This window comes from Bos grunniens, chromosome 22, assembly GCF_055505025.1.
Source record: "Bos grunniens cultivar Pamir isolate PY7600 chromosome 22, Bosgru_T2T1.0, whole genome shotgun sequence".
Lineage (NCBI taxonomy): Eukaryota > Metazoa > Chordata > Mammalia > Artiodactyla > Bovidae > Bos > Bos grunniens.
The window spans coordinates 37,454,221-37,481,231 of NC_141186.1; the positions used below are offsets into that span (position 1 = coordinate 37,454,221).

Here is a 27,011-nt window from a genome sequence, read left to right on the forward strand (position 1 = left end):
AGATTGATGATCAAACGAGTTATTAAGTTGAAAAGTATAAACATTTTTCTGCACCTAAATCTTTTTTGCTTTCATTTGTCAGTCTGTCAGGAGTGGAGGATTCTACTGGAGAATTCTGCAAGGCCGAGTTTCTCAACCATAGCACTATTGACATTTTGGGTCACAAAATTCTGTATTGTGTAGTCTGCCCTGTGCATTGCGGGATGTTTAGCAGCATCCTTGGCTTCTATATCACCCTCTAAATTTATTTCATTTTTTGACTGCACCACGTAGCATATGGGATCTCAGTTCCCCAACCAGGAATCGAACCACAGCCCTTACATTGGAAGCCCAGAGTCTTAACCACTGGACCACTAGGCAAGTCCCCTAGAGGACCCTCTAGATGCCAGTAGAGCCCCCCTGTCCCCAGTGGCACAACCAAAAATGTCTCTAGACATCCCATTCCTAATGTCCCTGGGGAGCAGAATTGCCCCCCTGGCGGAGAACTGTGGCTCCAAATTCCCACTAGATCTGTCTTGGAATTCGAGTTCTGTCATGTGCTCTCTCAGTAGGTTAATGTGTGACCGTGTCTTAAAAGCCTTCCCATCTTTGATTCTCTCATCTATGCAGAAGGGCATGTAGATCCCCTCCTATACGATGACTGGGAGTATAAAATGAGAAAACCTAATTAAATTATACTGAATGATTAATATGTATGCTTTTTTTTGGACTCTTCTTTTCCTGCCAAGCTCTAAAATTCAACGATTCTAATCATAAATATAGTTTTTAGTTTCCCTCCAGATGCTAACATATGTATGTGATAAATCAATTTATATTTCTCTGGAAGACAACTCTTGGGAATGAAAGTTGAGAACAATTTCTTTTCTTTTTCGTTTTTCCCCCTTGTTTTGCTGAATTTATATATTCTAACACAAAAAAATTTTTTTTAATTTTTATTCCATGTGAAGAATTGTTCAGAGAAGATCAAGGCCATCTCTTTTGAATATCCACTAACAGTTGAAAAGGAGATGAGTTGAATTAACAGCTCTAGGGATTTCTATTAGCTAAGACAGGGAACTTTCAGACCAAGATCTCGGACAGTGAAAGTTCATCACCAGAGCAGGGGCTAGAATTGCCTTTCTTGGAGACGAGCGAAACCTAGAAAGTCGCTGATCCGGAATGCTCTGAAGCTGCCTTGTAAATGTGGGAAACAGTCTTCGCCTTGCAGGTTTGCCCTTGACTATGCTGCAGGCTCTGCTTCTGTTCTGAGCTCCCGAGAGAGATTCTGGAACAATTCACCGAGTGTTTCATCTTTCTTCCCCATGGTTCAGGCCCCTTCCTTCCCAACCCTCTCTCACCACGCAGCCAACAGACAGACTCAAGAAACAGTTGGCTGAACTTTAGCACTTAAGACCTTGATGAAGGCAAAAACAAAAACAGGGAATAATTAGTCCCAGTTTGTCAGCAATTAATTGTACTTTGAATGTAATTTTTTATTATTGGAGGCTTAGGCGAACAGAATGCCATGGTTCTATGGTTCTTAAGCAGCCAGAGCACGCCTGAGGTACCCCTGCACTGAGTCATCTGTACAGCTTCTTCAAAAGATGGATACTTGGACCCTATCTCTGGGCTGTAAGTCAGGAGGGTTGAGAGGTGCCAGACGAATGTATTGAATACACATACACACCATGCTCCTCATAATTATTTAATTGTTGAAAGCATGAGCTTTGGATCTTGGACATTTCATATCTGTGTTTCTTCTCATTTGTAAAGTGGGAATAATGATAGCTTCCAACCACACGGGCTTGTTGAGAGGATGGCAAAGACGATTTAAACCAAGTGCTTAGCAGAGCCCAGCAGAGATGAGGCCTCCGTTTGCGTTAGCTGGTGGTGGTGCCGCTCGGATCGTCGTCGTCATCACCTCTCCTGCCCTGGAAATCTTGGGCTGCTCTCGATTCCTCTCTTTGTGTATTTCCTTCCTAATTATCAAAACCACTTGCCAAATCCTGACAAGTCCAGGTCCTCTTGAGGCTGTTTGTAGCCTTTCCCTACCCCCTTTTTTCTACTTTTCTCCTCTGCTTCATGCCTTGCCAGGACTGCAGGCAGCCTCTTCACTGATCTTCCTGCCTTCCTGTTTGTTCTTTAAGGTGCAGCCAGAGTGATCTTTCAAGTGGGATATCCTTCCCTGGCTTCTCACCCTCCATTGCATTTAGAATAAAAACAAATTTTGCCCTCAGTTTACGCAGCCTGCCTGCTCTGATCACCAGGCATCGCCTCATGCCACTTTCTTCCTTGTCTGCCATGTGTGAAGCACCATGATCTCTGACTACATTCAGCTGGACTTGTGCCAAGTTCTTTTCTACCTCAGGAGCTTTGCACAGGCTCCTCCTGAAGCTCCTGATGACTGTCCACATAGCTGCCTCCTTCTCACTCAAGCTCTCAGCCGTCATTGTCTCTTTAGCTAGGTTTTATCTGACCACACCCATTCAACATCTGTCTCTTACTCCCCATTATTTCAACCTCAGGCTACCCTCTGTTCTCTTAGCATGAGGCACTCTGTCATTATTTTGTTTATTTGTTGTATTTTCTCATACCCTTTCACTGTAATGTGAGAACCATAGGGGAAGCACCTATGTTTTTTTTAAAGTCACCAGCCGGTCTCTGGAACCTCATTCAGTGCTCATCCCACAGAGGATGCTCAGAAAATATTAGTGAGATGAAAGAATGAATGAATTCAAAGTGAATGACTTTGTTTATTCATTCACACATCCACAGATGTGTGTTGAGTAGCTCCTGGAGACAGGATGAGCTGGATATCTGAAAAAAAGAAGAGATAGAGGGGTGTAATCTACAACCCATGGGAATGTTTTGATTTTTCCAGAGCCCTTGGACTGATTTTACTTTTTGAGCATAGCAAGTTGTGTAATTATATGATTTTTCCTTTTCCACATCAGCTGCTGCAGATTTGGAGCCCAATTTGTGGCCCATACGTCTTCTTGGTATGCAGTTTCGCCTCATTCTTGGATCCACTTCACATCCCTGTCCTCATTTTTCTTTTCCTTTTGTTCCTATTTGTAATTTATGCTGTCTTGTATTTGATGTATCCTCATAAGCTGCCTTAACTTCTCCCTGTAACAAGACAAAGTAGACATCCATCAATCTATACAAATTTGACGAGAAGCGCTTTATGAGAGGGATAAATAAAGTGCTTCTGGCGTTAGAGAGGCGGATATTTCCCAGGGGACATCTGTAAGCTCCAGGGAGTGGGGAGCGGGAGGTGAGCGCCTTCTCCAGGAGAGACTGAACATGCCGTAGGCACAGGAAATGTGACTGCAGTGGAGATTAGTAAAGGGAGGATTTAATTCAGGTAACTGGTTATTTTGCCTGTTCTGGCTGCACACTGGAGCTCTGGACCTCATACTGTTTTTTCTCATTATCTTGCTTCTTTAGAAGTACCATATAATTTTCAAAATAATCAGGAGGAGGCACCCACTCTCCTCTCCCTCTGAAGGTTCAGACACGTTTTCTCATAACTGTCTTATCGATTCTCAGCTGATCTGTGTGATTTGGGAGCACAGGAGCTTGCTGCTTCTCCTTTTTTGTTCACTATTGTGTTTGTTTACAAGGCATCCTGCTGCAGATCTGGACAGTGAAGAGAATCAGACATCTTTGGGGTTCTGGGGGACTTTTATGTACAATGGGGTGAGCTCACCCTTCCTCTGGTTCCACCTTCCTGGTCTACTCCATACATGGAGCCTGAATCTCTGGTCCAGACCTCTCCCAGGACCCCAACTTGTGTATTCAGAGCTCCTCTCTGTGTCTCTCTCTCTTCTTGGATGATTGGTAGATGTCAGAAGCTTGATGTGTCCAAAATTGGATTCCTGGTCTCTCCCTACCCCCACCCCCCGATTCCAGCTTCATCTTTTGCCACCTCCGTGGATGATAGTTCCATTCATCTGACTTTTCAGGCCAAAAGCTTTGAGGTCACCTTGGACTCTTCTCTTACTCTGGCATCTCTCACTCAGTCCAGCAGGAAGCACTGGGGTCCTGCCTTCACAGTAGCAGCGTATGTGAGTCACCCAGTTGTGTCCAACTGTTTGCAACCCCATGGACTGTAGCCCACCAGGCTCCTCTGTCCATAGAATTCTCCCGGCAGGAATACTGGAGTGGGTTGCCGTTCCGTTCTCCAGGGGATCTTCCCAGCCCAGAGATAGAGCCTGGGTCTCCTGCATTGCAGGCAGATTCTTTACCATTGGAGCCATCAGGAAGCCCCCACAGTAGGCAGACTTTGATCTTTTCCCACCACTACACCATGATTCCCTAATTCTGGTCACTCTCATCTGTTACCTGAATCCCAGTAATAGCATCATTCCCATCCCAGCCTCCAGCAGTCTTTGGAAAACCTTCCAGATGGGCTCCCCACACCCATTATTTCATCATGCTCAGTCTAAAACCCAAAGGTCTTCAGTGGACTCATGTCACCACGTGATCAACAGACCCTTGTCCCTACCATTAATTCCTCTCGGTCTTTATGAGTCTCATAAACCCCTACACTCTCTCAGGCTCACAGCTTCAGCCACATTGGGCTGTTTCTGTTCCTTGAAGAAGCCTTGCCTGCTCCTGCCTCAGGACCTTTGCATCACATGTCCCTTTTGCCTGGCATGCCTTTACCTCCCTAAAGTCTTTGGTCTCCTTGGGCAATCTGTTTCAGATGCCTACATTCCTCTCTGGGATTCCCCATCTCTCTAGCACACTGTTTTTCTTCTATGCAAAACACTTAACTGTTTTTCTTTTTTGAAATGTTATTTATTTATTTATTTTTACCTGTGCTGAGTGTTCGTTGCCACGCAGGCTTTTTTCTAGATGTGGCAAGTGCGGACTACTCTTTGGTTGTGGTGCATGGGTTTCTCACTGCAAGGGCTTCTCTTATTTGGGACGTGGGCTGTAGGGCACATGGTCTTCCATAGTTGTAGCACCTGGGGTCAGTAGTTGCAGCTCCCAGGCTCCTGAGCACAGCCTCCGTAGTTGTGGCGCATGGGCTTAGTTGTTCTTCAGCCTGTGGGATCGTCCCAGGCCAGGAATCGAACCCATGTCTCTGCATTGGCAGGCAGATCTTCACCACTGAGCCACCAGGAAAGCCCCACTTAACCACTTTATAACACAATGGTTTTGTTTGTTTTTTTTTTTTGACTGCACTGGGTCTTAGTTGCAACATGAGGGATCTTTAGTCTTCATTTAGGAATATTTAGTAGCAGCATGTGAACTCTTACTTGTGGCATGTGGGATCTAGTTCCCTAATGAGGGATCATACTTGAGCCTCCTGCATTGGGAGTGCAGAATCTTAGCCACTGGATCACCAGGGAAGTCCCAATGCTTTAGTTTTTTTTTTTTTTTTTGATCTGTCTATCCTTCTCCCTTTTCATACTGACAAAGGTCCGTCTAGTCAAAGCTATGGTTTTTCCAGTAGTCATGTATGAATGTGAGAGTTGGACCCTAAAGAAAGCTGAGTGCCAAACAATTGATACTTTTGAACTGTGGTCTTGGAGAGGACTCTTGAGAGTCCCTTGGTGTGCAAGGAGATCAAACCAGTCTATCCTAAAGGAAATCAGTCCTGAATATTCGTTGGAAGGACTGATGCTGAAGCTCCAATACTTTGGCCACCTGATGCAAAGAACTGACTCATTTGCAAAGACCCTGATGCTGGGAAAGATTGAAGGTAAGAGGAGAAGGGAACGACAGAGGATGAGATGGTTGGATGGCATTACTGACTCAATGGACATGAGTTTGAGCAAGCTCTGGGAGTTGGTGAAGGACAGGGAAGCCTGGTGTGCTGCAGTCCATGGGGTCACAAAGAGTCAGACATGACTGAGTGACTGAACTGAACTGATCCCTCTCCTGCCCTGCAGTAAATGTAAGGCTGAGGATATTTCTCTTATTCTCTAATCCCAGGGCTCTAGGACGGTGCCTGACACATTGCTGATTCTTCATCATCATTGTTGAATTAGTGAATAAAACCCTGTCTCTTCTCCAGTCGGTGTGCTCCTCATCCCTTACGGTCATTTGATCTGGTACACTGTCCTAGTTTAGGAGCCCATCAAGAAAGTGTTAATTACATTGATAAGGCTGGGGCAGATTCTTCCAGAATAAATTATGACATACCGGCACCCTCCACGTGAACCTTGCTCAATTCCTCTGTAACCCTCTCTTCGGGAGCCTCCTGGATCCATCTGGAAACCATTCCAGTAAACATCCATCCTGTATAATAGATCACTATTTTCCTTGTGCATATGACTCTGGCTCCCCAGAGCCTGCAGTCAGCATGGAGATGGATTTCTTATCTCCGTGGCTTCATTAAGAGTGTACATATTTGGTTGCCAGTGCTACGCTTCTCCACAGTGCAGTTTGTTGCAACAAAAGAAAGCGTTTGCCAAATGATTTGTCAGCATATGCTATAAAGCCACACAGGAACTCTTTATGTAACTGGAAAGTACTGATCCCAATTAGTGACAAATTAAAGACCGAGAAGGAAAAAATGATGTTGCTTTCTTCAGAGGAACCTAGAGGGTTGGTGTGAATGTATACGGGTGGGGTGGGAAGGAAGAGGAGTAGAGAGGCAGAGAGCAGGACAGGAGCAGACTGTGGGTGATGGAATCTAGGTCAGGGCCCCAGGAGACAGAGTTTAGCATCATGGGGCCCAGTTATCTACTCAACTCCTGTATTCTTCAAGGTGATAACCTTTCCAGGCCAGCTAGTCTCACGCCTCAAGTTCTTGGAAAGAGAGACATTCATAGAGGCTTTCTGAAACAGCAGGGACCGGAGCTGACTTCCCAAGGACTGGGAGTCGTGCTGTGGTGCCAGGCGGAGCCCCCGGGTGGCTTGGTGAGCTGGGATGGTGCAGCTCAGGGAAGGAGCTGAAGTTGGCAGCCCCGTCCGAACTCAGCCGCTTGCAATCCTGGCTGCCTTTGAAAGTGACTCACCTCCACATCAGGGGAGCACATTAGACAAGTCTGGCTTCTTCTCCACGAATAAATATTTGACCTCTTGATGTTCTCCAGGCGTCTTCCTAATTAGGAAACTCAGACAGCTCTCTAAGAACAAAACCAAACATGGCTTCCCAGGGCAGGGCAGAGCCGGGCCTCCTTCCCCTGCCTTAAGACCGCGAGCCCGCAGCACCCGGGTCAGTCTCTGAGACTTGCTTCCTGTGATAGAGTGTGTAAGTGGCATTTTTGGTTTGTTTCCATTAGAAGAAAAGAACTTCCCTTATCAAAACCAAATGTTTATCTAGTAAGAGACTTGCTTCATCTCACATTCTTTTTGGCAACGTCAGCAAGCGAATGTCAGCACTAGGAGGATAGACAAATATGTGTGCTCAGCTGGTTGGGTAGACGATGGTTTGAATTGAGACTGCCCTGCAAAGGACCCGTTGCTCTGATCGCCTGCATGCCTGGGGATGGGGAGGACCGTGGAAAATCCTCCTGGTTTATGCTGAAGCTCTTTCTGTGGTAATGTTCCTTAGAATGTTTTTTAAACTGAGTGAATTCAAGAATTTACAATTGTTAGATCAGGGCAGGGTTTTAAACTTTTATGATGTAGCCGCGAGGCTCTCAGACTAAACGGACACCAAATATACTCAGGGCGCGGGGCGTGGTTTGGGGGTCCAGACTCCTTTACTTCAAGGCGTTGTTCTTGAGCTCAGTTTTCTCTGACTGAAAACTAGTCTTCCCTCTACCCGCCCCACCTCTCCCACCAACTCCTACCCTCATCAGCAGGAAGATATTGTACATTAAGAAAATATTTCTTGGGAAATGAAGAAAGGGAATTGGGAGCTGGGCTGCAAACTTCCAAATGGTTCTTGAGTCGAGTGATTTTTGCCTTGCTGCCTGGTTGCCAGAGCGACTTCACCCACAGCCCCCCTTACAACACTTATCCTAGAGTTAGTCCAAGTTGAGGATACAAAAGACAGTCTCCGGCCACACAGTCAGTGGACAAGCTCTCCTGCACGTTGTTTAATGATCAGCCCAGATGTCTGTCCTGCGTGTCGGATAAGACAGTCCCAGCAGAGGCGGGATGAGAAACAGGCACATCTCCACAGTTCACAGTGTCGTATCTCTCTTCGGCTAGCATCTGATTACAGCCATGTATATTATTTAAAAGGTGCTTAAAAAAAAAAAAAAAAACCTGACTACAGGGGAAAATCAAATGGCTTTCTCTTCCTGCTCTCTGTGGATGATGTTTTAATCACGGTGCACATAAAGATGTGGTGTTTGCTGGTGGAATTTGTCAAAACTAATAAGGCAGTTTTCTATCCTGTGGCAGCCCCGCTTAAGTAGCTAATGTCGTTACTCGGGACAGCCCCCGGTGTGCTCTGCGTTTCTAGAGTGTGCTATTCTTACTGGTCTCTCTCCTTCAAGACCTACTTGGAAAGAACCACGTCACTGTGTTCGTCACTTTCATGCAAGTCCTGCCAATGTATGTGGACCTGCGTGTTCCAGGGGTGAAAATTACGACTGTTTAGGTAGTTAGGTTCATTAATATAGAAGGGGTTTTTAAATACCAGTAGCTCAGGGCACATGGGGCTTGAGAGTCTGAGGTCCAGAGCTGGGTGAGAGGTAGGTAGCACCTCCTTGGAACTGCTGTGGTCCTAAAAGCCCAGACTAGTTAGTACATTCAGAAGATGCTCAGCCAGGACTGGGGTGACTTGCAGGGTGGAAGAGACCCAACCATGAGACCACAGTCCACAATAGGCTTCAGACTAACACGTTCCCCAAGTGACATTTGACCCACAGTGGCATAGCAAAACTCTAAAGCGGGGGTCAGCAATTTACAACTCAAGGCTGGCTCATTGCATGCTTTTGTAAATAAAGTTGTATTGAGACATAGTTATGAGGTTTATGCTCGGTGGCTGCTTTCCCTCTGCAGTGGCAGAGGTAAGTAGCTAGGAGAGAGACCACACACCTGCAAAGGTGAAAATACCAACTTGTGGGTCCTTTACAGAAAGAGTTTGCCAGCCTTTGATGGATTTTCAACTTAGAGGCCCCAGTTTTCCAAGGGTATGCATTCATGGCCTTCCGTCGAATGAATCCCCTGAAATAACATGCAGAACATTTCACGTGCGCACGCGTGTGTGTCCCAGATAGGAATTTCTGGAGAAAGAGTGCATAGGTTATAATAGTTTTGGCAAGGTGTCTATGATCCTAAAATAAAGGTCCTTAGCTTGATAGGCAAATTTTACCCCATTTATAAGCTTGTCTTCTCCTCTTCCATAACTTCTATCTCTGTCCTAAGCCCTCTAGGATCCTGCTAAGTAACTGGTGTGAAAGGTAAATTATATGTGGAGTATGAGTGTCTAACAGGAATGTGTTTTCCTCCATGAGAATAGTTTTGTTTTAATCAGAGCCTTCCTTCCATGCCAGAATCTAATGGTCATGTCAAGGGGGCAACATCAGAAACAGAATGAAAGATGGGGTTGGGGAGGAGTGGCCAGGAAGGTGTTGGCTGGAGGCAAGTAGAGTTGGACTATAAAGAAAGCTGAGCGCAGAAGAATTGATGCTTTTGAACTGTGGTGTTGGAGGAGACTCTTGAGAGTCCCTTGGACTGCAAGGAGATCCAACCAGTCCATCCTAAAGGAAGTCAGTCCTGAATATTCATTGGAAGGACTGATGCTGAAGCTGAAACTCCAGTACTTTGACACCTGATGCAAAGAACTGACTCCTTGGAAAAGACCTGATGCTGGAAAAGATAGAAGGCAGGAGGAGAAGGGGACAACAGAGGATGAGATGGTTGGATGGCATCACTGACTCAACGGACATGAGTTTGAGTAAGCTCCGGGAGTTGGTGATGGACAGGGAAGCCTGTCATGCTGCAGTCCATGGGGTCACAAAGAGTCGGACACGACTGAGCAACTGAACTGAACTAAGTGGAACTTTTTTATGTCCTTTTTAAAGAGACAATAGGGCAGTCATCCTTCTGACCAGGAAAGCCAGAAAACCATAATAGAACATGTAAGGCAGTAGGCTAAGTATTTTCTATGAAATGGCTTACAGCCTACTCACATCTCGCTCAGGAGTTAGCATCTGTAATGTTAGAATGTTGGCCAGTGCAAAGTGCGCACAATATGACTGTTAGTGACTAGTTATCTTCCTCTGTCCATGGGATTTCCCGGGCAGCTAAACAACAAAAAGTTACCTTCCTCAGCCTCACCATCCCCATCAATTGTCTGAGGAAACTGAGGCTCTGGCTTGTTGTCTAAGATTTAGAAGTCCTGGAAATCACGGGCATGGGACCTTGTCTGTCAGTCTCAGGAGGTGGCACTGGAGTCCAAGCCTGTTAACTTCCAAAGTTTTCGCTTTGTTTTTACGCCCTCTTTTTCTAGCCAACTCCATGGACACCAGGATGAGGGTGGTTCCTCTTTCAAAAGCTACCCAGATAGAATCCTATGGTGTTGGTCTCAAGAAACACATCCTCCTCTCCACTGTATTTCCTCCTCATCTCAGCTCTTTGAGAGACCTTATCTTTAGAGTCCTGGCTCAAGAGCAGAGGTTCTCAAACCTGGCTGTCCATCTATACATCCTAGGAGGCATAAAAAGGGTGCGGATTCTCGGTAACTACTCCAGGACCTACTAGATCAGCACTTCTGAGGATGGGCCTTGAGAGTCTGTATATTTTATAACCCTCTCTATGTAGTCATGTTTCAACCAGCCAAGCGTTGGCCCATCAACTGCTGCTTGGACACTGCTGCTGTCAGTGCCACCCAGGCTCTGGCCATGTCAGGTGGTCAGGACGGGGGCGTAATTGTTACTGAGATCTGACTGCTTCCACCAAGGTGACTCACCCTCCTTTTGGAAACAGGCAAGATGTTCCCTCTTTGCAGTTGGGTCCTCCTGTCCAAACAGAGCCCAGAGTCTGTGGGTGGTCCTAGGCAGGCAGGAGGGCTCCCTTCTGGCAGAGCCGAGAGGGAACAGGCTGAGCTGCAGTTGGTTCTTGGGAAGAGAATAGAGAAGGGTGGGGGTGGTTGGCCCAGAAACAGAGGATCAGGAAGTTGGTTCCCAACTCCCAAGTGGAGTTGGAGGAGGGAAAGAGTATTCCTCTTTTTCTCTTAGGCCTCATTTTAAGATCTTTACTACATCTTCATTTAACTCTTTAAGAGCCGTGGAAGTTAGAGCTACCCCATTGAGAAGAAAAAAGAAAAGCTTCTTGTGTAACAAGTGATAGTCCCTTATTTCAGAGTTTATGAGCGACATCCTCAGGGTTCATACCAGTGACCCCTCTCCCCAACCCTGGCTAGTTACGAATTGGCCACTGCACTCGAAATCTGCGTAGGTCTAAATTACATACCGACTGAAAGTATGAGAGGGGGTAGGCTACGAGCTTGGAAACGAATACAGGACCCAGCAGGCGAGCTTGCCAGATTCTTGATGAGAAATCCGAACCACTCAAAAAAAATTAGAGCAAGGTGCTCTCTGTGTGTGCCTGTTTGCATGTGAACACATTTGCTAGTCTGCATGGGTCTTTTTAGGGGGTCAGAGCAATTAACCTTTTTTCCTTCCTTTTAACTGAACGTTTGGAAAGAACTTGCAGGATTTAAAGTTTGGAAAGTAAGCAGCGAAAGACGTATTTATGTTAAAGTCGATATTTGAGAGTCTTCTTTCCTCCGAAGCAACATGAGTAACTACCAGAGGGAATTGAGCACTTTGAGTCATGCATTTTGATGTCTGTCTGGCTTTCCTGGTGAGTTGATGTCCCTGGAATCTCAGGGGTATGTGGAAACGTTTTTTATTATGTGGTCCTCTCCTGGGTTAACTCAGGCAGGGGGCCATGTCGTCACTGAAATGTAGATTGCCCATAATATCTCTGCTAATTGAGGTATTAATTATACAAAAAAAAAAAAAAGAGTCCCTTTTCTAATTCTAACTTCTCTAAATTCTTTGCTGCTCAGATGTGGCTGGGTACAAAGTTTGGATTGGGATGTAATCTCCTGTTCACCTAGTATATGGATTTGAGAAGGAATGGCAGATGAAGTCAGCCTAATTAAAATGAAGCTCTAATTAGTTGAAGAAAAGGAGAGAAATGTAGTATCACACTCGTACAGCGTTAACGATCAGACTCCCCACCCCAAGCATCTTCCCTTGGCTCTGTTAGTATTACTTAGAGACCAAGACTTGAACTCAGTTCCCCTGTGGGCTTCACTGCCTCCTCTGAGAGGGGTCCCAACCTAAGAGCATCCGTGGAGAGTACTGACAATTGCCAAGGAGGCCTGGCTTATGAATTGCCAACTGTATTCATTATGACTCTGGGCCTGGAGGGACCGCATTGTCTGGCTACCCATCACCATGTTCATTGTTCCTCAAGAATAAAAATATTTCTCTTTTTAACAGCAGACACATACAGAAGTAGGACTAACCCAGGTCTTTTTTTTTTTTTTTAACATTTTTATTGGAGTCTAGTTGATTCACAATGTTGTGTTAGTTTCAGATGTACAACAAAGTGAATCAGTTGTACATATACATATATCCACTGTTTTTTAGATTCTTTTCCCATATAGGTTGTTACAGACTATTGAGTTGAGTGCCTTGTGCCATACAGTAGGTCCTTATTAATAAGTTATCTGTTTTATATATAGTGCTGTGTATATGGCAGCCCCAGTCTCCCAGTTTATCCCTCCCTCATCCTTTTCCCTCTGGTAATTGTACATTTGCTTTCTACATCTGTGACTCTATTTCTGTTTTGTAAATAAGTTCATTTTTATCACTTTTTTAGATTCCACATGTAAGATGAACCAGGTTTAAGGGAGCAGCTGAGCTTTAGCCACTGACCTGAATCATCAAAGCTGTCCTTAAGGGTGGGGAAATTACAGAAGTGACCTAATTTAAATAATTTTTAATAGCTTTATTGAGAAATAATTTATATACCATATGACTTGTCCATATAAAGTGTACAGTTCCATGATCATTAGTGTCTTCACAGAGTTGTGCAGCTATCAACATTGTCTAATTCCAGAACATTTTCCTAGTCTGAAGGAAAAAAATAAACCATATCCATTAATATCATCACTTTTTCTCTCCCAGCCCTAGTAACCTCTAATCTAGATTATGTCAATGGATTTACTTATTCTGGGTCTTTCTTATAAATCAGTCATATAATATATGACCTTTTGTGACTGGCCTGTTTGATTTAGCTTAAATCAAACTGTTTTCCAGTTTCATCTGCTACTTCTGCTAAGTCACTTCAGTCATGTCCGACTCTGTGTGACCCCACAGACGGCAGCCCACCAGGCTCCCACATCCCTGGGATTCTCCAGGCAAGAACACTGGAGTGGGTTGCCATTTCCTTCTCCAATACGTGAAAGTAAAAAGTGAAAGTGAAGTCGCTCAGTCGTGTCCGACTCTTAGTAACCCCATGGACTTCAGCCTTCCAGGCTCCTCCATCCATGGGATTTTCCAGGCAAGAGTACTGGAGTGGGGTGCTATTGCCTTCTCCGCCAGTTTCATCTATGTTATAGCAATTATCAGTACCTCACATATTTTTCTTGCTGGATAATACAATAATTCCATTGTATGGGTATACCACATTTTGTCTTTTTCAAATGTTGATGGACAAATTTGTGTTGTTTCCACTTTTTAGCTACTGTGAATAATATTGCTGTATACATCCATGTACAGGGTTTCGTGTGGACATATGCTTTCTTTTCTCTTGGGTGTTACACCTATGAATAGAATTTCTGAATCAGAGAGTAAATCTATCTCTGACATTTTGAGAAATGGTCAAACTGTCCCATAGTGGATACATAGTCTTACATTCCCATCAGCAATACATAAGAGGAGCCATCTCTCCACATCATCACCAATACTTATTATTTCTGTCTTTTGATTATAATCATCCTAGTAGATATGGTTTTCATTGTGGTTTTGATTTCTTTTTCTATGTTGGTTCAGAATGTTGAGTATTTTTTTTGCATGTCTATTGATCATTGTATACTTTCTGCAGAGAAATGTCTACTCAGATATTGCCCACTTTTGAGTTATCTTTTTCTTGTTGAGTGTTAAGTTTCTTTCTATATTCTAGATAGTAGTCCCAAATCAGATATATGCTTTACAGATATTTCTTTCCCATTCTGTGGATTGTCTCCACTTTCTTGGTGGTATCCTTTGAAGCACCAAATGTTTTTAATTATAACAAAGCCCAAGATATCCATATTTTTCTTTTGTCATTTGTGATTGGGGTCAGAGCTAAGAAACTATTGTCTATTCCAAGATTATGAAAAACTCTTGTTTTTTCATGTAGGAATTTTATAGTCATAGCTCTTACAGTTAAGTCTGTGATCCATTTTGTGTTAATTTTTGTGTGTGATGTGAGGAAGCAGTTCAAATTCTTTATTTTACATGTGGATCCCCAGTTGTCCCAGAACCATTGGTTAAAAAGATTTATTTCCCCCATTGAATTGTTTTGACACTCTTTTAAAAAAAAATCAGTTGACAATAGATGCTTGAGTGTATTTCTGGGCTCTCTATTCTGTTTCATTAATCTAAATGTCTATCTTTATGCCAGTACCAGACTATCTTTTAATTATTGCAACTTTATAGTCCCATCACTTCATGGGAAATAGATGGGGAAACAGTGGAAACAGTGTCAGACTCTATTTTTGGGGGCTCCAAAATCACTGCAGATGGTGATTGCAGCCATGAAATTAAAAGACGCTTACTCCTTGGAAGAAAAGTTATGACCAACCTAGATAACATATTCAAAAGCAGAGACATTACTTTGCTAACAAAGGTCCGTCTAGTCAAGGCTATGGTTTTTCCAGTGGTCATGTATGGATGTGAGAGTTGGACTGTGAAGAAGGCTGAGCACCAAAGAATTGATGCTTTTGAACTGTGGTGTTGGAGAAGACTGTTGAGAGTCCCTTGGACTGCAAGGAGACCCAACCAGTCCATCCCAAAGGAGATCAGTCCTGGGTGTTCATTGGAAGGACTGATGCTGAAGCTGAAACTCCAGTACTTTGGCCCCCTGATGCGAAGAGTTGACTCATTGGAAAAGACCCTGATGCTGGGAGGGATTGGGGACAAGAGGAGAAGGGGACAACAGAGGATGAGATGGCTGGATGGCATCACCGACTCAATGGACATGAGTTTGGGTAAACTCTGGGAGTTGGTGATGGACAGGGAAGCCTGGCGTGCTGTGATTCATGGGGTCGAAAAGAGTTGGACACGACTGAGCAAGTGAACTGAACTGATAGTCAATTTTGAAATGGGGAAATGAGAGTCTTCCAACTCTTCTCTTTTAGGATTGTCTTGGCTATTCGGGGTCCCTTGAATTTCCATATGAAACGTGTCAGTTGTGAAAAATAGCTAGTTGGGATTTTATATTACGTCCCATATTTGAGTAGGTCCTCAATTTACTGGTTGGAGTCAGTAACTCGGAGGTAGTCTAGAGTGAGACTGAAAAATGGAGTGAGAAGACGGTCACCCCACTGACTTTTCCTGCTGCAGTTAAAACACACACTTACACTCACACACACACACCCTTAGGCCCACGTATACAGGTTAACTTGAAATTCTCATCTACCTCCACCATCATCTAGGCCCTTTGCAATTCTGCTACTGTATGTGTTTTGGAAGTAATATCATTATTCCCATTGTACACATCACTTGAGTCTCGTGGGAGATGATTGGTAGTTGGTTTATCACACTGTCTGGTGTAGAGTGAGTGCTTGGTTAAGTGTTTACCATTGTTGTTGTTGCTTTCCTCAGTGATATCAGTCACCTAGAGAAGTAATAAGTCCTTAAAAGGTAGATCTCAGTAATATGTACACTTAACTCCTTGGATTAATGACATAGGAAATCAGATGTGAAGTCTAGAGTGAAAGTGAAAGTCGCTCAGTCATGTCCAACTCTTTGGGACCCCATCAACTGTAGTCCATGAAATTCTCCAGGCCAGAATACTGGAGTGGGTAGCCTTTCCCTTCTCTAGGGGATCTTCCCAACCCAGGGATCACACCCAGGTCTCCCTCATTGCAGGCAGATTCTTTACCATCTGAGTCACCAGGGAAGCCTGAAGTCTAGAGTAGCGCTTCTCAATTGTTAGAGTGTAAGAATCACTCAGGGATCCTATTAAAATACAGATTCTGATTCAGTGAGTCTTGGATGGAGTCTCAGATCCTGCCTTTCTAACAAGCCTTTGGGTGGTGCTTTTGAGGAAAAGCGTGGTGGAAGTCCTAAAGGGCACACCCAGGTAAGAGGTGTTCAAGACTGTCGCCAACACTTGGGGACAGACTGGACATTAGAAGGAAAGACTTGCATCAGTGGAAATTGAGAAAGCTATACTAAGAGACTTGGATTGTCTGCTGTTCCTCGTTACTGTGGTCTTTCCCCTTTTGCTGTCCCACAGTATTCAGTAAGTGTTGTCTGAGCCAGAGGTATCCAAAACTCTTTTAGAAAATGTTTGATCACAGACTGCCAAATAGTGTATATTTACTTATCAATAAAGTATATGCACATATTCCTGTGATTGGCTGAAACAGGCCGTACTTGCTTTGCATGACACTATGGGACTGTAAAAATAACCATGCAAGCTGAAACTGCAGAGTGATCTTAATAAGCAATGTGAAAATTTACAATTGTATTGTGACCTTTAAATTTTTTTTCAAAACAGTAAAAATTCTTACTGTTGGTTATAAATGCATAGGGAAATAAGAAAACTACTAAAATTAATATTTAGTACACTGCAACTTCAAGAATTGAAAACATTGAGGATTACAATGTTTTACTTCTTTGGACAAACCTTAAGAGCAGTTTGAACAGTGCTTGTCTTCCTCTTATGATACAGATGAAGCATCTTTTCTAGAACATGGCAGATTGTCATACTCCTTTCTAAGTTGGGATCAGTTTCCATTTTATGCTTTGTAGTTTCATGAAATGTTACTGAGAGCTCCTTACTTTTTTGTCATGTGTCACTGACTCTGGAACATATGTGCATGCTCAGTCACATCTCTTTGTGACCCTATGAACTGTAGTCCACCAGGCTCCTCTGTCCTTAATCCCAGGCAAGAGTACTGGAGTGGGCTGCCATTTAGTCCTTCAGGGGATCTCCCCCACCCAGGGGTCAAACCCATGTCTCCCACGTCTCCTACATTGGCAGGCGTATTCTTTACCATTGAACCACCTGGGAAGCCCCTTCTGGAGCGTACATCTTCACCCTTTTTTGTCACTACCATTTGCCTTTATGCCATTAAGTGTTCATCTTCATTAAATTACTCTGGCTCCATATTGCATAGGTATCATTGGGAGGCAAGAAAACAACACAACTACATGCTTTACTGTCTGTGCATGAACTGAGATGCTCGGTGACCAGTCACTGGCAGACTGAAAGAAACGGCTGGTCACTGATCATAATGTGCACCTGGTATTTATTGATAATAATGACTTGTGGACTGAAGCAGTGATGTTTATACTTTATGCAAATCACTCACAGTGAATAAACTATAGAAAGTGAAATTTGAATCATGATGAGAGGCCAGAGTTGAGAAAACTGGAATAACTGAAATTTGTGCATAAGCAACTATGCAACGGAAAGACTGTAGTCTAAAGTATGATATATACGTAAAATAAGATTCACAGTTAATCCTAGTATGCAAAAATGTGTACTTCAAAGAGCCATCTTGATCATTTTTTACCAAATTATGGTTAGTTCTGCTAGTTGTTCTTAATTTATAGTCTCTTGTCAAAGGAGCCCGTATCAGAAGTAGGAGGCGCAATAACTCAGCCATTTGTCTCATTTTATTGTGTTTTCATTAGACAGTTATATAGTGGATTTTTTGTAGTAATCTGTTGAGATCAATTGGAAATTTTGGTTCAAATATACCAGGTGCCCATATCCCATAAACTCATTTAACCTGGAAATCAGTAACCTCACTGTCAGGTGTCCCAGATTGTAGCTCTCCCGCCTTTTCCTCAGGGTGCTGTCAGTGCCACATAGGCACGCCACAGGACCATCTGACAAAACTCAAGTGAGGGCCCCTGAGTCAAATCGTGTATAAAATACCCATAAGTTTAATGCCCTAAATTTTAAGTAAAAATCAATTTAAAGATAAACTCTAATATTTTCACTTAATTCACTATGGAGACCACTAGCCTACACATTCTGGTTATGCTCGAGTTGTGCTCTAGCTAAGGGAAGCGTCCTTTGTTGGAACAGGGAAGAGGTCGGTTTTCTGTACTGCCAGTGTGGTGAATGGCACTCGAAGGTTTTTAAAGACAGTGTCCTCAAAACTTTTTGCACAACAGATTCACCTGGGACCCTAGTTTTATTTATTTACTTATTCATTCATTCATTCTTGTATAGCTGTTGAGGCACCCCCTCTGGCAAGCAGCCTTTGTACTGTCTTCTTAGTGACCGTATTTGCCAAGGAAGGTACCTCTTGTAGTCACTTAAGTACCAGTAGAAGAAACTTACCTGAGCATGAAGTCATTGCTGGTAGCTCTGGCCTCCGGAGATGACTCCATGGTTGTAATAGAGTCCTACAAATGCTGGAATAGGCCTAGGTTTCTTTACAGTGTTCAGTTGTAGCTTCCCCTCTGAAGCCTGTTCTACAGTTAAAAATGAAAGCATTTACTGGACATCCCAGTGGGCAGCAGATAATATGGTGACCAAACACCAAAGAATAGTGTTGCCCTTCAAGAAGTTCTAAAGCAAACAAGATCCAGTCAGCCCACAAAGGATGAGGGTCAGGGATACCCAAGACAGAGTTAATTTCCAGAGTTAATTCCCAAAGAGGCTGGTTGAGCTGTTGAAGGCCTCTCAAGTGTGCCTCAGAGCTAGTCTTGGTCCCTTAATTTCCTGGCCCTTTTCCTTGGCCTATTTACGTAGAGTATAGTGTGAGACCCACCTGCTCTGCAGAGTTTATTAAAACTCTGTTTCCTGGGCTCTACCCTAAGTGGTTGGAATTATAATGGGGTGACATGGAGGCTGGAAGTCTGCATTTTAAACAGGTTACCTGGGTAAGTGCTCATTAGTGAAAGTTGCTCAGTCGTGTCCAACTCTTTGTGACCCCATGGACTATATAGTCCATGGAATTCACCAGACCAGAATACTGGAGTGGGTAGCCTTTCTCTTCTCCAAGGGATCTTCCCAACCCAGGTCTCCCAGTGCAGCCGATTCTTTACCAGCTGAACCACAAGGAGTACTGGAGTGGGTAGCCGATCCCTTCTCCAGGGGATCTTCCCAACCCAGGAATCAAACCGGGGTCTCCAGCATTGCAGGTGGATTCTTTATCAACTGATCTGTCAAGGAAGACCAGGTGCTCATTCAGGCATGCTCAATTTGGAGAATCTTGGTCCTGGCTTAACCTGCCATTATGCAGTCTTCCACCCTGTGTGCCTTGTACACGAAGTTCTAGAATTCAGATAGTAAATGGGACAGGTTTCTAGTGTTCCTATAAGATTGATGTGTATATATTGAACACTGGTCCAAAAGAATGATTATCTCTCGTTGGTGAGAGGAGTCATTTCCTAAGAAATATTTGTAGACAGTACTGAGTTTTTCATAATATATCCAAGTTTGTTGAGAAGTTACTTGATGTTTAGTGGGCATTTAGAGCCACAGCAATGTCCATCTGCCAGCCAGGCTTAGCACAACTTGAAAATGCAGGAGCTTTGGAATTGGACAAGGAAATGGTAACCCACTCCAGTGTTCTTGCCTGGAGAATCCCAGGGATGGAGGAGCCTGGTGGGCTGCTGTCTGTGGGGTCGCACAGTCAGACACGACTGAAGTGACTTAGAGCAGTAGCAGCAAGGTCAATTTTTGCTTCTGTTGCTTCTTAGGTGAAATTGGACAATTTATTTGAACTCTGAGTCTCAGTTTCCTCATCCCAAATGAAGTATAGTTATATCAGTTTTGAAGAGCTCTTGGGAAGAGTATATGAGAAAATGCAAAGAACTTAATAAAAGGGATATGATTTCTATTCTAGAACTGACATACTGTTTTTTCTATTTGGGGGGCAATCAGGTCATATTTCAAATGCATTAACTGCGTTGACTGAAGAAAACCTTAGGTGAACTCTTTTGTAGACAAAGATTTCTGAAACTCCTCCAAAGCTTCTGCTCTGCGTTTCGCGTTATTATGTGGTAATAATGTGGGTACAGGTACAAAGAGTATATTTAAGAGGTACAAAGAAATATAAAGTGATGTCTTCTTTATACACAAGCAGCTCCCAAGGCCAGTTGGGGAGAAGATAGAGATACTAAGAGCCTTGCTTTTGTTTGTCTCTTGACAGTTCCCGATATGGTGTTACGTTTTATCCTCATGGCAACCCGAGGGTTGATAGGGCCGCAAGGATCGTCATCACCTCCATTCCACAGGCTAGGAAATTGAGACTCTGCAGGCTTTTGACTTGATTGTTGTAACTAGTATTCAGACTCTGAATTCTGCTCATACTGCCTCCCCATGCCCATGAAACAATCAGAAAGCAAAGCTTGATCACTAACGGCCAGATGTGTACCTGGGGGTTTTAATGGATTGCTTCTCTTATACCCGTTCCTTTGCATGCTTTGTTTGCAGGAATAAGGTGAGACCCATGCTGGTTTCTGAATGGGCTCTGATGTACTCGGGGGCCCTGGAATTCACTTACTGGCCTACTCTTTATCAACATGCTCTGTCTTGGCATTTTTCATTCTATAACACGTCGAGTTTGTAAAAGCACATACCCCCGGCTACAGCTCATCTCCTTTGTGCTGACTTGAAAATAATTAAGGCACATGTAAAGTCAGCATATCTGTCTTCCGAAAGTTTTAAAAAAAAAATGGGTGTCTTGTTGAAATTGAATTAACTGTTGGAATCAAGAACACGGTAACTATTTTAAGTAATTCTCTTGAACTTTTTTTTTTAATCTGTTTTTCAATATGTAAAGTAGGCCTATGGCTTCTTACCTACCTCAGAGTAGAATCCAGTGGCTTTAATTAATGACTGTTTCTTAAGGGCCAGACAGGGTCAGCATCAGCATCATCATTATTATTTTATTTTCACATGACCATCACTATCTTCATTCTCCTCACCATTGTCATGATTATCATCACATACAGCCCCTTTACATAATGCCTGTACTTCAAGGACACAGAAACATTTTGCTTTAATAAGCTCCAAAACTTTTTCTCCTCTCCCTCCCAACTACCTTTCCATTTCTGTTGCTCTGGGATTTGGCAACCCAATTTAATTTCTGATGAGAAGACACTCTGGAAAATTGAAATGAGATAACAGGAGTTGATTGGGGAAAAAAAATAACTTCATCTTAACTCTTAAAGCAGAAGACATCAGGTTCCCTAATCCCTTCCTTTCGTCCTTGAAAATAGAACATCAGCCACCGAGTGCACCTGTGCCGATTTCTAAAATGAATCTGTGGCAGCCGTTGCCAGAGTAGCAATTAGACAATTAAAGCTAAATTTCACCTGCAGAGGCAGGCTGCAGAATGCCGGTGATTTGACCTTCCACACTTGGGGATGAGGTAAATAATCCATGGGAGATGGAGTGATGTCATGGAATTGGTATTGGCAGGGAAATCCGGTGATGGTGTGCTTCTCGGCTGACCTCTACGGCCTGGGGGGACGTTGGATGCAGTGCAGAATTCAACCATTGTTTGTCCACTTCTCCACTGTGATACTCATATTACACCTTCCCTTCTTCCTCGTAGAGTTGCAGATAAGGAAATCACCCAGCCTGTCACCCTGCTGGGTTTGTTTGTTTGTTTTCCCAGAGTACTTTTATCATAACTGGAAAGATCTTTTTGATTCCTTTAGTTATTTTTCTGTCTTTTCCACCATCCACTGCTCCCTCACCATTATCTGTAACCTCCACAAAGTGAGACCTTCTTATCCATCTTGCTCCTCTTTCTATGCACAGTCCCCATGACAGGAGCGAGTAGCAAATGCTCAATAAACATTGGTTGCATCAGTGTGTTAAAAATGCCTTGGACAGGGACTTCCCTGGCAGTCCACACTTCCACTAAAGGAGGCATGGGTTCAATCCCTGGTCAGGGAATTAGGATCCCTCATGCTGCATGATATGATCAAAAATAAAGAAACACGGTAAAAAAAAAAAAAAAAAAAATGCTTTGGACACAGAAAGCAGAAACTAAGCAGCCCAGAAGCTAAATTTGGCCTGTTGGTTTGCACAATATTGTTTAAAATACTGAATTCATAGTGAGCATGTAAATACGATAAGCTATCATACAGAAGACACATTTCTGGCTTTTCTGGATAGTCTGTCAAAAGATGTGGCACACTGGACCAGCCTTAGGAGAAGAGGCGGGGCCTAAAACAGCGATTCTTAAAGTGTGGTCCTCAGTTCAGCAGCATCAGCATTACTGAGGAGCTTGTTAGAAATACACTGTCCATCCTGACCTACTAAAGCATTGGGCAGTTTTTATTTTAACAAGCTCTCTAGGTGATTTGTTGCACCTTAAAGCCTGAGACCTACTCACTGTCCCTAGAGGTTACTGAGTGACTGGCTTTGAGAACAGAAGGCCTAGGTTAAAGTCTGGCTTTGCTGGGTGGGGTTACAGTTACCTAACCTCAGAGCCTGGTGGGCTGCAGTCCATGGGGTCGCTAAGAGTCGGACATGACTGAGCGACTTCACTTCCACTTTTCACTTTCATGCATTGGAGAAGGAAATGGCAACCCACGCCAGTGTTCTTGCCTGGAGAATCCCAGGGACGGGGGAGCCTAATGGGCTGCCGTGTTTGGAGTCGCACAGAGTCGGACATGACTGAAGCGACTTAGCAGCAGCAGCAACCTCACTGTGCTCATGTATGTGGACGATAATAGGTCCTTCCTTTTGTTGTTAGGAGGATTAAATGAGTTAGTATATACAAAGCCCTTAGACCCTTAGCATCATAGCTTAACAAATGTTCCTGGCTGTTATCTTGGCTATGATAAGCTGACGTTGAACAGGCAACTTTTTTGTAGTTGGATGTCTACTTTATTAGGACCCCACCCAGCCTGCCTCCTTCCTTCACGTACCATGCTCCGCCCCTGTGGGCATTCAGGCTGTCATCCTTGACATAAAGGAACTTCCTCATTGTCACCAGTGACTCCCACACCCTCCCATCAAAGAGTAGTGTTAGGTACCTACTGTGTGCCTACTGGATTCCAAGCACTGAGCTAGGCTCCTGGGATGTTTTATCTTCTTCTATTTCCCAACAGCCCTATAAAGTTAATATTATTAAATTTACTTTATAGATGAAGAATTAGCAATTCAGAGAGGTTAAGTAATTTGCCTCCGGGCCACACAGCGTGGAGCAGGAATCTAATCCAGGTGTTGAACTTCAAAGTCTGCTTTGTTTTTTCTTAAAAAAAAAAAAAAAAAAGGGACCCGTGCCATTGTAGCTTACACATGATTTAAAAGGCATTGAAGTGTTTTTAGGTGGTGAGGAGGATGGTTTTAGTTGGTTGCAAATTCTGTGTTGAAGAAAATAATCAAGTGCATAGTGAAAAAATTAATACATATCTAATTCTTCCACAAACCTGAGGGGAAAGTCTGAACTGGTATTAGTAGGTCTGTTAACTATTATATGAAATTTCAGTTCAGTTCAGTTGCTCAGTCATGTCCGATTCTTTGTGACCCCATGGACTGCAGCACGCCAGGCCTCCCTGTCCATCACCAACTCCCAGAGTTTACTCACACTCATGTCCATTGAGTCAGTGATACCATCCAACCATCTCATCCTCTGTTGTCCCCTTCTCCTCCCACCTTCAATCTTTCCCAGCATCAGGGTCTTTTCAGATGAGTCAGTTCTTCGCATCAGGTGGCCAAAGTATTGGAGTTTCAGCTTCAGCATCAGTCCTTCCAATGAATGTTCAGGACTGATGTCCTTTAGGATGGACTGGTTGTATTTCCTTGCAGTCCAAGGGACTCTCAAGAGTCTTCTCCAACACCACAGTTTAAAAGCATCAGTGCTTTGGCTGGAATTAAATGAAATTCCAGTTTAATAGTCCTTAAGATTATATGTTTTAGTGACATCTGTACTCTATATAGACTCACAAAGAGTTGGACACAACTGAGCGACTTCACTTTCACTTCACTTTTATATTGAAACATAATTGAAATAAATGCTACATCTTTTTACTCAGCCATTTCTGAGGCGACGCTTACTGAAATGATTTGTCAAGGATAGTCTGTACAGGTTCTGACCAAGAGGGGTTGTTCATTGAAGGTTTGCTTCATACATTCCCCACCACCTTTTCAAGGGACATATTATTTAATCTGATCTTAGTGATTCAGGGCTTCCCTGGTGGCTCAGATGGTAAAGCGTCTGCCTGCAATGTGGGAGACCCGGGTTTGATTCCTGGGTCGGGAAGATTCCCCTGGAGAGGGAAATGGCAATTCACTCCAGCACTCTTGCCTGGAAAATCCCATGGACGGAGGAGCCTGATAGGCTACAGTCCATGGGGTCACAAAGAGTCAGACACGACTGAGCGACTTCACTTTCACTTAGTGATTCAAGGTCACTAGCTAATAGTGATCTGTTACTTGTAACACCCCTTTCTCCACAGGCTGAGAGCCTTTATGAGCAAGTGTGTCTAGTGGAATTGAGTATGGGTGAGCGCCCACGTGCTCAGTTGTGTCCAGCTCTTTGCGACCCCATGGACTGTAGCCTGACAGGCTCCTCTATCCATGGGATTTTTCAGGCAAGAATATTGGAGTGGGTTGCCATTTCCTTCTCCAGGGGATCTTCCCGATCTCCAGGGATTGAACATGCATCTGTGTCTCCTGCATTGACTGGTGGGTTCTTTGCCAGTTGAGCCACCAGGGAAGACCGAAATTGATTATACTTTTAATGATTATTTTTGCAAGTTTAATTCTTGTTATGGCAAATGAAAAGAATTTTTACACGTAATAATTGTATAAAGTTCCATTTTCAAATACTTATTTTGGTGAGACGAGGAGCTGATTAAAACTATGCGATATAGGGGTGGGGGAGCAGGAGGTATAAACTATTAGGTGTAAGGTAGGAGGATGTATTATACAACACAGGAAATATAGCCAATATTTTGTAATAACTGTAAACGGAGTATAACCTTTAAAAATTGTATAAAACATGTTTAAAACTGTGCTAAATCAGTAGTACATGTAGTCTGTAGACTTAGGATAGTTCATGGAAGTAGAATATAAATGACAAATGTGTGGAAACAACTGCTCCTGTCATCATGTGCTGATGGACACCCATGTCAAAGAAGGACACCCGTACCTGCCATTATGCCCAGACTTATCCTTAAGGCCTCTACTTGGACTCATCAAGGCTCTCAGAGGACACCAAGCTCCGTTTTCTTCTTTTTCCTCTCTAGCAGCTTGCTGTCCACATTACCCTCAAGCTTCTTGCCAGCAGAGACCTGGTAGAAAATCAAGCCTAACCGAGGACAGGGAGATAGGGTGTAGGTCTGTTAACTCTGGAGAGAGGGACACATCAGTGTTTTGGGAAGTGGAGCTTGGATCCTACCCTCCAGGGGCAGAGGCCGTGGCTCTGTGACTCACTCTAGACCAGCACCACCCACAAGCAGGTTCGTAAACTGGGAAAAGGATCCTGACCAAGAAGCAGTGCTGGGGGAAGGCTGGGTGGGCGTGGGTGTGTGGGTGTGGGTGTGGTCTTGCTCCTTCGTGTGATTTGAATCTGCTACCCTGACTCTTTGAGAAAGAAAAGAGCATCCTTGGGAATTTCCTCCCAGAAATAGGGCAGCTTGCCCAGTGGTTGAGCTCTTTGGGATGGATTGAGAAAGACCTGAATCGGATTCCTGGATATCTGTTACCAGCATTTTGACCTGGGGCAAGTCTTTTAAGCTCTTGTTATCTGAAAAATAGGCATGGCATGTTAAACAAGTAAGTTGACGGAAACCAAGGATGCTGCACGGAACCTGGTATGCCAGAGGGATGGTTGTTGTTGAAGTTGGGTGTCGAGCTGGGTGAGGGGATGCTAATACTATATTCCCAACTAAAACTCTGAAAGCTAACATGTAGGCCTGGGATCACCTGATCATGTACAAGTCAGGGTTCTCCAGAGAAAAAGAACACAGTTGGCGCGTGAAGAACATGGGTTTGAACTGTGTGTGTCCACTTATAGGTCTTTTTCAATAAATGTGTACTAACACTACTATGCAATCTGCAGTTGGTTGAATGTGCAGATGTAGAAGCATGGATATGAGGGCCAACTGTAAAGTTATAGGTGGATTTTTGACTGCACGGGGGTCAGTGACCCTAATCTCCATGTTGTTGAAGGTTAAACTGTGTGTGGAGAGAGAGAGAAGGGGGGAAGGAGAAAGAGAGGGAGGAAAGGGTGAAGAATGAAGAGAGGGAGAGAGAGGGAGAGAAGCAGGTGGAGAATGAGGAGAGAGATTTATTTTAGGGAATTGATTCACATAGTTGTGGAGGCTGCAAGTCCAAGTCTGCAGGATAGATGGGTAGCCTGGAGACCCAGAGAAGAGTTACAGTAAGAATCCAGAGGTCTTCTGCTGGCAGAATTTCCTCCTCTTCCAGGGAAGTCAGCTTCTCTGTTAAAGCCTTTGAACTGATGTCATGAGACTCAACATATGTTATGGAGGGCAATCTACTTCACTCATGATTTACTGATTTAAATGGTCATCTGATCTTTAAAATACCTTTGCAGAAACACATGGGATCATGTTTGACCAGATATCTGGATACTGTGACCTAGCTTACTTGACACATAAAATGAACCATCACAGATCTTGTTCCTGTGTTCTGGTGGCCTTTGGGGAAATCACTAGTGGAACTGTATTATTGATTTCCTTCTATGTGAAGTACAGTTCTTTATATCTCAACAGGCAGAACTATAATACAAACTAGTTTAAGGAAAAAAAGGAGGGGGTGGGTGTGAGTGACTCAGTGGCTCAAACCGCCAGGGATTCTAGCTTCTAGATCAAGTTCCCCTGATATGAGGCGCCCTCCCTGTTTTGTCTCCATTTTCATGCACGTGCTCTTGGCTTAAAATCTTCACAGAATGTTTTTCTTCTCAGGACTTCCATGGGAAATCCTGC

General features: G+C 43.7%; 1 protein-coding gene across 4 annotated transcripts in view; it reads left to right on the forward strand.

Moving 5' to 3' along the window:
* Positions 1 to 27,011, forward strand: part of PRICKLE2 (prickle planar cell polarity protein 2) — a 392,599-nt gene that overhangs the window by 132,817 nt on the left and 232,771 nt on the right. Inside the window, exon 1 of one of the 4 annotated variants that reach the window (XM_086367030.1) lies at positions 7,398 to 7,481. The exons of the other annotated variants lie outside the window; for them this stretch is intronic. Within the exon in view, the coding sequence (XP_086223156.1) occupies positions 7,420 to 7,481 (62 nt within the window). The 5' untranslated portion in view covers positions 7,398 to 7,419. Of the gene's footprint in view, positions 1 to 7,397; positions 7,482 to 27,011 lie in introns of those variants that run through there. 4 annotated transcript variants of the gene reach the window in all.